The sequence below is a fragment of the Pelophylax lessonae genome (genome assembly GCF_965119305.1).
Source record: "Pelophylax lessonae genome assembly, chromosome: 5".
NCBI classification, from domain to species: Eukaryota; Metazoa; Chordata; class Amphibia; order Anura; family Ranidae; genus Pelophylax; species Pelophylax lessonae.
This window is the reverse complement of record NC_138772.1, coordinates 150,605,424-150,617,129: the sequence shown is the minus strand read 5'-3', so window position 1 is coordinate 150,617,129 and position 11,706 is coordinate 150,605,424. Positions and strand designations below refer to the sequence as shown.

Below are 11,706 nucleotides of genomic sequence, written 5' to 3'. Positions count from 1 at the left end.
GTGCTGTGATATAAATACAATATTCAATATTCTATAAAGTGCACACTGTATGATCAAATATACATAAAAGTGCTATGTGCTAAAAAAATCTCTAAGCAATACCAAATAAATATATAGATAAATATATTAGTGCACAATAAACAAAATAGGTGGTTAGAAATAGTCCAAATAAATACTCAGTGCTTGAAAAGAGTCCTTAAAGTGATCCAATTAAGGTGCCAAGGTGCCAAATAATTAAGGTGCTTGCAGAGTGATATGGTGCCCCTCAAGGTTCCCCACTCACCAGATTGCAGATAATAATAGACCTTCAAAATTATTGCACATTGCCCGGGATCTTTACAGGACCAGAACTTCTCCTATGTAGCCTTGGAACTTTTTGGGTCAGCTTCCGCTTGCCTTCCTGTTGGCAGCCAGTTTTTCATAAGACTTGAAAAGTGCTGTTCACAGATGCTCTCTATCCAATCTGACAGAGCTTGAGCTATTTTGCAAAGAAGAATGGGCAAAGATTTCACTCTCTAGATGTACACAGCTGGTAGAGACATACCCGAAAAGACTTGCAGCTGTTATTGCAGGGAAAGGTGGTTCTACAAAGTATTGACTCAGGGGGGCTGAATACAAATGCACACCACACTTTTCAGATATTTATTTGTAAAAAAAAAAAAATTAAAACCATTTCTCATTTTTTTTTCACTTCACAATTATGTGCCCCTTTGTGTTGGCCTATCACTTAAAATCAAAATAAAATAGATTTACGTTTTTGGTTGTAACATGACAAAATGTGGAAAATTTCAAGGGATATGAATACTTTTTCAATGCACTGTACTGGTTGTAATACAGCTATAGAAATGTAGAATCATATTCATTTTATACCAACGAAAGGGGGTACAGATTGGTTTAATTGGGGATTTGTTTCCTAATCAATAATTGTGTAGTATTGCTAGTCAAGAAGGAACTGCTGGAGATGCCCTAGCAACCGTTAAAAGGGCCATACACACTATAAGATTTTCTGAAGACTTTTTCCTTCAGATTTACCTTTTCTATGTAGTGCAAGGGCCTGCCAGATTGCATACAAATTGAAAGTGTTTAGGTTTGACCTCATATTATATGGTTTTGGTAAGTCTGAAGGAAAAAGTCTTCAGAAAATCTTATAGTGTGTATGGCCCATAATTCTACAGCAGTCATGCTGCTGCTTTAATGAAAGAAAGAAGTAAAAAAGACTACTGCACATTTGTAAACATAGCAATATGATTGATAAGTGTGCATTATGCTTTGCTGGTGTTTTAATTTTAAAATCATCTGAAAATAAATAAAAAAAGGTTTGGAAGAGAACCTGGTCTTTTGACCTGCCAAAGTCATGTGATTGGATTTTGTCCTATCATAAGGCTTAATGCATCTGAGAAACGCTGACCTGCCACCAATGTATTCTGTAGATATTTTGTCAAAGTGAGAAATTGACAGTCTCATCTCATGACCTCCGAAGAGAGCAGGATCATTTTCATATAGCAGTGTTCACTTTGTAAGTGTTCACTTTGTAAAAGCTTAAAGCCTAAGTCCAGGTTTTATTTAACTTTAACCACTTTAACACTGCTCACTGTGCTGCTACTGCGGGCACAGTGGCTCGTTATCGTCTGGCGACGTAGACCTATGTCACCAGACATTCCCCTCTCTCGGCGGCGTGCGCGCGCCACCGGAGGCTCGCTCCCGCTGTTCAGTCACAGCGGGAGTCGGGCCAGGGGAGGAGCGGCGGTGATCACCGCTGCTCTTCCCCGATTGTTGGGGATCGAGTGTGGAGATCCGCCCGCTTGTGTAAACAAAGCGGGCGGATCTCCTAAGTGACAAACAGTGACAGATTGCAGGGTTCAGCATAGCTGAACCTGTGATCTGTGCCTATGTCTCATAGTCCCCTCCCCCCACACATGTTAGTAAGCACCAGGCATACATTAACCCTTTGATCACCAATAAAAAGTAACCCCTTCCCTGCCAGTGTCATTTTTACAGTAACAGTGCATATTTATAGCACTGATTACTGTAGTAATGTCACTGTTACCCCCAAAAGTGTCAAAAATGTCAGTTAGGGGTCTGATCTGTCCGCCACAATGTCGCAGTCCCACAAAAAAATCACAGATCGCCGCCATTACTAGTTAAAAAAAAAACAATAAAAATTACATAAATTTCCCGTAGTTAGTAGCTGCGATAACTTTTGCGCAAACCAATCAAAATAGGCTTATTGCGTTTTTTTTTAACCAAACATATGTAGTAGAAAACAAATTGGCCTAAAATGCTAAAAAATTTAGATTTTCACATTTTTTTGGAGGGAATTTCATATAAAAAAAATGTGAAAAATATTGTTATTTTTTCAAAATTGCCGCTCTTTTTTTGTTTATAGCACAAAAAGAGCAACAATTTTGAAAAAATAACAAAGCTCTATTTGTGGGGGAAAAAAAGGACATAAGTTTAATTTGGGTACAGCGTCGTACGACCGTGCAATTGTCCGTTAAATTAATGCAGTGCCGAATCGCAAAATATGGCCTGGTCAGGAATGGGGTAAAATCTTCCGGTCTTAAAGCGGTTAAAAATACGCTCATTGAGAATTTTTTTTTGTCAAAGACATGTAGCAAAATACATTTTGGCCTAAATATATGACAAAAATTGAATATATTGGATATTTTTTAACTGTCAAAGTAGAAAAATATTGTTATTTTTTCAAAATTGTCGCATTTTTTTTATTAATATCGCAAAAAATAAAAATCGCAGAGATGATCAAATACCACCAAAAGAAAGCTCTGTTTGTGGGAAAAAAAAGGACGTAAATTTTGTTTGGGTACGGCGTCGCACGACTGCGCAATTGTCAGTTAAATTCGCACAGTGCCGAATCACAAAAAGTGGCCCAGACGTAAGACAGCAAAGTCCTCTGGTGGTAAAGTGGTTAAATAGTTCATTTAGGCCAAGCTGGTGCAAATGAAATATTTTATTTACTAACCTATGTACCAAGTGTCAGCACTGTATAAACTGTGTGTAGCATCAGCTTCATACAGTGCAGTGCTACAGGGACTTCCAATTCCATTCTGGTAATAAAATTGAGTTGGGTTGACTGCTTCTCAGCCATTTACAGGAAACATTGCATTTTATGAATGAATACAAGACTTCCACTGATTGAATGAGGTGGAGAGGTAGAGGAATGATGCCACAATCTCTTTCTCTATACAGTATACTATATATATATATATATATATATATATATATATATATATATATATATATATATATATATATATATATACACACACTATATTGTCAAAAGTATTGGGACACATGCCTTCACGCACACATGAACTTTAATGGCATCCCAGTCTTAGTCGGTAGTGTTCATTATTGAGTTGGCCCACCCTTTGCAGCTATAATAGCTTCAACTCATCTGGGAAGGCTGTCCACAAGGGTTAGGAGTGCGGCTATGGGAATGTTTGACCATTCTTACAGAAGTGCATTTGTGAGGTCAGGTACTGATGTTGGACAAAAAGGCCTGGCTTTCAGTCTCCGCTCTAGTTCATCCCAAAGGTGACTTATCGGGTTGAGGTAAGGACTCTGTGCAGGACAGTCAAGTTCCTTCATCCCAGAACTCACTCATCCATGGTGTGCAGTCACGTTGGAAAAGGAAGGGGTCATTCCCAAAACTGTTCCCAAAAAGTTGGGAGCATGAAATTGTCCAAAATGTCTTGGTAAGCTGACGCCCTAAGAGTTCCCTTCACTGGAACTAAGGGGCCCGGCCCAACCCCTGAAAAACAACCCCACACCATAATCCCCCCTCCATCCCCCCTCCATCTATGTCTTTATGGACCTTGCTTTGTGCACTGGTCCAAATCCTTTTGTGGATGGGGGAATTAGGGTGTGGGGTTGTTTTTAAGGGGTTGGGCTTGCCCCCCGAGGTCCAGTGAAGGGAACTCTTAAGGCGTCAGCATACCAAGACGTTTTGGACACTAAATAAACTTCCACTTGTTCTGCTATACTTTTGTGCTAATTTTACTAAATTAAAATTTAAGTAAGACTTGGGAAGTTGGCTTGACTCTACTTATAAAGTAAAGTAAAGTTGTCTATCAGAAGTGATCAGCTACTTTAATGATGCATTTTGCCACTGCAGAGATTCATGGGTTGCATGTTTTTTATATACTGTTTTTGAAGTGTAACGATAACACATATTGGAGCTCTTGTCTTTTTAAGCATTTTCTTTCCTTCTGCTGGCACAGTTAACAGTATGCTATAATGGTGCTGCTGCTATAAAAATTAAAAAGCTCACACAACAGATTGTGGTCCATAAAATCAGCACTAACAAGAGGCAAAACAGCAGAATGGCTCATCAAGAGATAACGCTGCTTTACAGCTGTAATGATCCTCTGTAGGATCCTGAATCGTGATCCACCATCATGCCCAGTTCTAAACTCAAAAACAGCACTACAGCGACAGTTGGTATAACGAGAAGAGAAACCTGTTTTCATAAATGCCAACAGATTGTTGTGTCTTTCCCACAGTTTAAAGCCTAGAGCAAATGGCACTGAGTGCCTGATTTATTAGAGTCAAAGCCACACTGGTAGCTAAGTTGATCAATATTCACTTTCTCTTGAAGAAAAAAATAGCTTGGGCGTGTATTGCTGTATATGTTAATTTAAGGGTTGAAAAGGTGGTTGTGCTGCCACGCAGCTTTAACTGTCTAGCAGTTGTTATTACATGTTATGTTATGCTATGATATTGGTATCTTCCTAGCACCCCTGCTGTTTCTGGCTAGATGGTTTCTCCCATCTCCATTTTCCTGCTGTAACTGCCATTTTGTTTAGTTGTTATGAGGAGACTGCAGAGTGTGGAAGCTGTGTAACTTCATTGTAAATTTAACTATGGAAAAGCCTCTATGTTTATGTCTTTGCTAACTTGAAGCATAAAGAAGCATTGGAGAACACCTCTGGAGTCTTTATTCATTGAGTAAACTATCTGTTAAAGCCATCATTCAACCTGCTGCACACACTTACAGACTGGGTATCTACAAGAGGGTCACAGGTACAATCGATGCTGAGACAGAACAGTAAATTTACAGGAGTACACAGCTTCAAAAAGTAAATTTACAGGAGTACACAGCTTCAAAAAGTAAATTTCCAGGAATACACAGCTTCAGAGAGTACAGTTCCAAAAAGTACTTGAAGTAAATGTCCATGGTAATATACAGCTTCAGAACTGTAAGTACCAAACTTGTCTGTGAGTCACCAGAAGCATTACTCTGCATATGAAACCAGCCACCTATTACTGCTTCATTACTGTTACAGCCTTCTGAGGTGATCCAGTTTGAACTAGTTCCAGCACTAGCCACTATTGTAAAAAAAAAATACCTCAGCCAGCCTGCTTAATAACAGAAGTCACTACTTACAGAGCTGAGCTCTGGCAGATTTCTAACAAGACACCAGAAATACAGTACTTATTATGTCTGACAGAGATCTCACAGAGTTACCTGCATTTAGTCAAGATAAAGCAGACTCCTTACTTCATTCTGCTCGTCCTGTCAGAGCCCCTCATCCATCCTTGAAGGCAAGGGAGGTTTATGAAGCAAGTAAGGAAGAAACCTCTAGTAACCTGACTGCATTATGGGAAAAGACTTTAAGTTGTATAACAGCCACTAATGTAACTAGCAACAATTCTGAGCAATTGAACACTGCTCTCTCAAGGGTTAAGAAGGCATTTGAGAATTATAAAAGACTTTCTGAGAAGTACTATTCTCTATTGTCACATTCCAACATAGAGGAAGCTGCATTGGAATTAAAGGACTTTACTTCTAATGACCAGCAGAGGCATAGTACATATCTTGAAGCAAAGGCACAGATAGAAGGGAGATTGGCACAGCTATATGAGACTATATCCTGTAACTCTGCTTCTTCAAGACACTCAGGAAAATCTTCTAGGTCTGCCCGCTCATATCATAAATCTTCTTCTAAGTCATTGCGGTCCTGCTCTATAAGGTCAATACTGAGCGACCAAATTCTCAAAGCTCGCCAAAAGGTTGCAGTAGCCCAGGTTCAAGCCGCCTGCTCTGAAAAAGAAGCAGCCATCAAGGCAGAAGCTAAATGCAAGGAAGAAGAAGCTAAATGCAAGGAAGCAGAAGCTAAATGCAAGGAAGCAGAAGCTAAACGCATTCAGGCAAGAATACAAGCAGAAACAGAGGCTCAGCTAGAAATTCTTCAGAAGAATAGAGAAAAGGAAGTAGCTTTAGCAGAGTTATCTGTCTTGGAACAAGCCCTATTGGAAGAAGAAGGAGCAGCTTGTACCAGCTTGGCTGCTTTTCAAGACCCTGTGGAAAGGACCCTACAGTTTGTCTTAACTCAGAACCACGACAATACAGTCCCACCTACAGTTGGAGATTCTTCTCATAATCATCAAGCAAGTGGATCAGAAGGCAATGTGTCGCCAAAGCAAGCTGGTCAACTAGACACACCTACTAACAGAGACCCTCCACAACTACCGCACGTCACAAAATCAAGTGAATCAACCTACGCAGCTCATGTGCCACCACAACCCTATGTGCATAGAGATTACAAGGGCACAGCAGAAGACTACAGAATGAACTCTATACCCCCTTTGATACAGCTCTCTTTGACTTCAAATGCTCAGAGACCTTCAGACGACAGACCCTTACCTAAATTAAACCCATCTGCAACACCTTTCTCTCTACCTACCAGCCAACATCAGATACCAACCATGGTCCAAGACGGCGCACCATCAGTAGACCCTGTGGCTATAAAAACTGAAAGCACTGACATTGCAGAGTTCAGCAAGTATATGATTCGACGAGAGTTGATTACAACTGGACTGTCTGGATTTGATGACCGCCCAGAGAACTACAGGAGTTGGAGATCTACATTTAAGGCGGTAACCAAGAACTTGGACATTGATCCTCAAGCAGAACTTGACTTACTAATAAAGTGGTTGGGGCGTCAATCTTCAGAACAAGTAAAGAGACTTAAATCTGTCTACATTTATAACTTTAAAGCAGGCCTTGATGCTGCCTGGGAACGTCTAGAACAAGACTATGGGAGCCCCGAAGTCATTGAATCTGCCTTATTCCAGAGACTTAACGACTTTCCTAAAATCTCTGTTAAGGACAATCATAAGCTTAGAGAGTTAGGTGACCTCCTTCATGAACTTGAAATTGCTAAGTTAGATCCTAGTTTACCAGGTCTTAGCTATTTAGACACTGCTCAGGGCGTAAATCCTATTGTAGCAAAGTTGCCTAGTCATCTTCAGGGAAAGTGGACTAGTGTAGGATCAAAGTATAAGTATGAGCATTGTGTTTCCTTCCCTCCCTTTTCTTATTTTTCAGAGTTCGTGCGGAAGGTTGCAAGATCCAAGAATGACCCAAGCTTCTTCTATCCAGATACAACCACCATTCCTTTAAGTACTTCAAGGGGTATTGCCACCAACAGTAAATTCAAGGATTTAAGGCATCCTATTGCCGTGAGGAAGACTGCAATAGCATCCAACGTCTTAGCTACAGACATTAAAGCTAGCAATCTTAATCAACAGTGTCCTATTCATAATGCGCCACACTCTCTCTCCAAATGTCGTGCATTTAAGGACAAGCCTATTGAAGAACGCAAGTCATTTCTCAAAGAGCATAATATCTGTTTTAAGTGTTGTGCATCCTCCGATCATTTAGCTAGAGACTGTAAGATCGCCATCAGATGTTCTCTCTGCAACAGTGCCAAACATGTGGACGCTCTTCATTCAGACCTGTTCAAAAGGAAACCTTCACCCGGCAGCAACCCCAAGACTACATCAGATGATGGCGGGGAGAGAACTGAGCAATATGCCGACCCCGTAACCACAAGGTGTACAGAGGTATGTGGAGAAGGGCTTCATAGCAAGTCTTGTAGCAAGATATGTCTTGTAAGAGTGTTTCCTGAAGGATGTCCACAAAAATCCATAAAAATGTACGCCATACTCGATGATCAGAGCAATCGCTCATTGGCCAGTACAGAATTCTTTGACCTATTCAACATTCAAGGAGAGGCCTGGTCCTATACCTTGCAGACATGTGCAGGAAAGGTCAATACTTCTGGAAGAAGAGCCCATGGCTTCATAGTCGCATCAGAATATGAGGACACAGAGTTTTCTCTTCCAACGCTAATCGAATGTGATCAGCTACCGAACAACAGAGAAGAAATCCCCACACCAGAGGTTGCACGTCATCACCCTCATTTGAGCCACATTGCTAACTACATTCCACCACTTAACAAGGATGTTAAGATTTTGATTCTACTAGGGAGAGACATTCCTAGAGTTCATAAAATAAGAGAGTTATGTAACGGTCCAGATGATGCTCCTCAAGCCCAGAAACTGGATCTTGGATGGGTGATAATAGGAGAAGTCTGTTTAGACCAATCTCACAAGCTCTTGGATGTAGCTTCCTACAAAACGAATGTTACCTGTCAATTGATGAAATGTCCATCGCATTATTATGTGAAGGAAAGACTTGATTTCAAAAACGGAGTTCCATATCAAGCACTTCAAAGTATTAACTGTAAGCTCACTTCTCAAAAGGACTTTGGTGATTCAGTGTACCAGACTACTTGTGATGACAACAAGATTGCTCCTTCAGTCGAAGACAAGGAGTTCATCAAGATTATGGATGAAGAGTTCTTCAAGGACAATTCCAACAGTTGGGTAGCTCCAGTACCCTTCCGAGTACCAAGGCTTACTCTCCCTAACAATCGAGAACAAGCTTTAACCAGATTTGCTGCACTGAAGAAAACTCTCCGTAACAAACCTGAGAAGCGAGAGCACTTTCTAGCATTCATGCAGAAGATTTTAGTGCCAGCAGTTGTCCTCACACAAACCATTTGGTTTTCAGGACCCAAGTTTTTAATGGACCAGTCTTCTACAAACTCAGAAGAAGATATCGATTTCCGCCTGGAGGATCCAGATACTGATCCGGAAATCCGGCCTGAAGTTGTAGCATTGAGTTCCAACATCTGCTCAAGAAGAAATTTGGAGGATGAAGATGACTCCACAGATATGGGGGATGGAGCTGATGAATGGATGCAGGCCAAGACTCTGGTTAAGCCTCCGGACCAGCTGGAACTCAGCGAGGCTGAACTTAAGGAGAAATTCGCTCGTATCCTGACTACAAACAACCCTCATGCCCCCCAGAACATTGTGAGGTACAGTTTTAAGGAACGGGCCTACAAACCCATTAGCATCGTGGACCAGCTGGCCGTACACTTCTCCCTGGAAGGAAACATGTCACACAAAGACTTTGATGAAGCGCGGCGACAGATGGCGAAGTTGGGAGTCATTGAAGAGACTCAGACCAACGACTCCACAGAGCCGGGAGATAAAGTTACAGATGGGAGGTCTGACGCTCAGGCTAGTGAAGAATGGACAGAAGGTGAGGAAATACCATCCAGGAACAAGAAGGAGAGAAAACTGACCAACCAGTTCAATTATAGCGAGAGAGCGTCCCAGAGCATTAACAAACCCCTGCGGGAGCGAGCTTCTCAGACAGAGCCACCTCCAAGGGCCACTTTCTCCGCCACTGCAAACCAGTGGAAATTCAACCCACCACACACTTCACACATGGGCGGAGCATGGGAACGTATGATTGGGATGGCAAGGCGCATACTGGATTCTATGTTGCTTGATGTGAGTTCTTCACGTCTTACCCATGAAGTACTTACTACATTCCTTGCTGAGGTCGCAGCAATAATCAACTCAAGACAGCTGACAGCTGTATCCACAGACCCAGAATGTCCAACTGTTTTAACTCCAGCTGCATTATTGAGCCGGAAAATTGGACAGATCCCAGCGCCAAAGAGCATCTTTGATGAAAAGGACATATATAAACGTCAATGGAGATATGCTCAATACCTTGCAGATTGTTTCTGGGACAGATGGAGGAGGGAATACCTCACACTTCTTCAAGGACGTAAAAAGTGGCAAACCCAGAAGCCTAACTTAAAGGAAGGGGACCTGGTTCTTCTAAAAGAAAAGCAAACCAATCGGATCCAGTGGCCAGTTGGAGTTATTACAAAGGCCATTGCTAGTGATGATGGAAAGGTCCGAAGTGTGGAAGTCAGGATTGTAAAGGACGGGAGCCCAAAAACCTTCCTGAGACCAGTCACTGAGACAGTCCTAATTATGCCTGCTTCCAAAAATTCTGATTCAGTGTTATGTGTAGGAGTCACTTAGATCTCTAGCATAGTTAGCTTAGAGGAGAGGGCTACATAGCATTCTACTGTATGCAATGTTAATTGTATGTTTATGGAAAATAATTGTGTAGTGGTATCTCACGATACCAGGCGGGGAGTGTGCTGCCACGCAGCTTTAACTGTCTAGCAGTTGTTATTACATGTTATGTTATGCTATGATATTGGTATCTTCCTAGCACCCCTGCTGTTTCTGGCTAGATGGTTTCTCCCATCTCCATTTTCCTGCTGTAACTGCCATTTTGTTTAGTTGTTATGAGGAGACTGCAGAGTGTGGAAGCTGTGTAACTTCATTGTAAATTTAACTATGGAAAAGCCTCTATGTTTATGTCTTTGCTAACTTGAAGCATAAAGAAGCATTGGAGAACACCTCTGGAGTCTTTATTCATTGAGTAAACTATCTGTTAAAGCCATCATTCAACCTGCTGCACACACTTACAGACTGGGTATCTACAAGAGGGTCACAGGTACAATCGATGCTGAGACAGAACAGTGGTCTTCATCTGTGGGATAGAGCTTACTATGACTCAATGAACAATTAAATAACAGTAGAACAGTTTATTGAAAATAATGTTGAGCACATGGCTTACATAAAAAGATTATATACACACATAAATATATACAATATTTAGTTAGAGAATTTGTCATTAAAACTTTAAGCTACATAATTACAAAGCAGTAAGGGTCCTTTCACACGGGCTTTCCGCCTGGCAGGCTCCATTTTTCTCCCGCTGAGCAGGTGGATCACAGGTCTGTCTCCGCTTACTTTACAGAGACAGACCTGTCAGATCCCCGCTCTCCTCTATGGGAGATTGGATGATAACGGACCGCCTGTCCATTTTCATCTGATCCTATCTGATCAGATTTTCCAGACGGATGGAAAATAGGGTTTCCATCTGTCTGGATTTCACAAACAGGATTGGGTCAGATAGCAAGGGGTGTCAGTGATGTGTCACCGCTGACATCCGCTGCTCCATGGAGCAGGTCCGCCTGAAAACCTGACAGGCGGACCTGATGGGAAAGCCCATGTGAAAGGGGCCTTTATCTGACATTCACAAAACATTCACTGCTAGTGAATTTTCCTGATGCATGTGTTTTAAATGACAGTAATTAATGTTCCATTAGTAAGGCTCTGTTTCTACTAGTGCGACCTGTCATGCAACTTTGGACACATAAAGTTGCATGACAAGTTAAAGCCCAATGATTTGAATGGAATCGGTTCAAATCAGTGCGACCTAAAGTCGCAGCATCTTTTAAAAGGTACCTGCACTACTTTGATGTGACTTTGATGTGACTTTGATCCAGAGAGTGTAAAGTCGGATCAAATCGCACTCTAAATCCCACGACTTTGGAGTTGCATAGTGGGAACATAGACTAAATGGTTCGTGGAAGTTGAATTTGTTGCTTTATAAATAAGCCCCTGGGTTGTATTTAATGCAACTATTTTTTTCTATTTTTTTATTGTGTGTGG

The 11,706-nt window shown here is 41.4% G+C and overlaps 1 protein-coding gene across 1 annotated transcript; it reads left to right on the top strand.

The window, feature by feature from the left end:
* Window positions 1-5,460: 5,460 nt before the first annotated feature.
* On the top strand, window positions 5,461-7,957 carry LOC309556451 (uncharacterized protein; the record flags this gene model as incomplete). Its single annotated transcript, XM_082258910.1, is given in 3 exon segments — window positions 5,461-6,081; window positions 6,202-7,926; window positions 7,928-7,957. Coding segments are annotated over 3 exon segments (2,376 nt in total).
* Window positions 7,958-11,706: the final 3,749 nt, after the last annotated feature.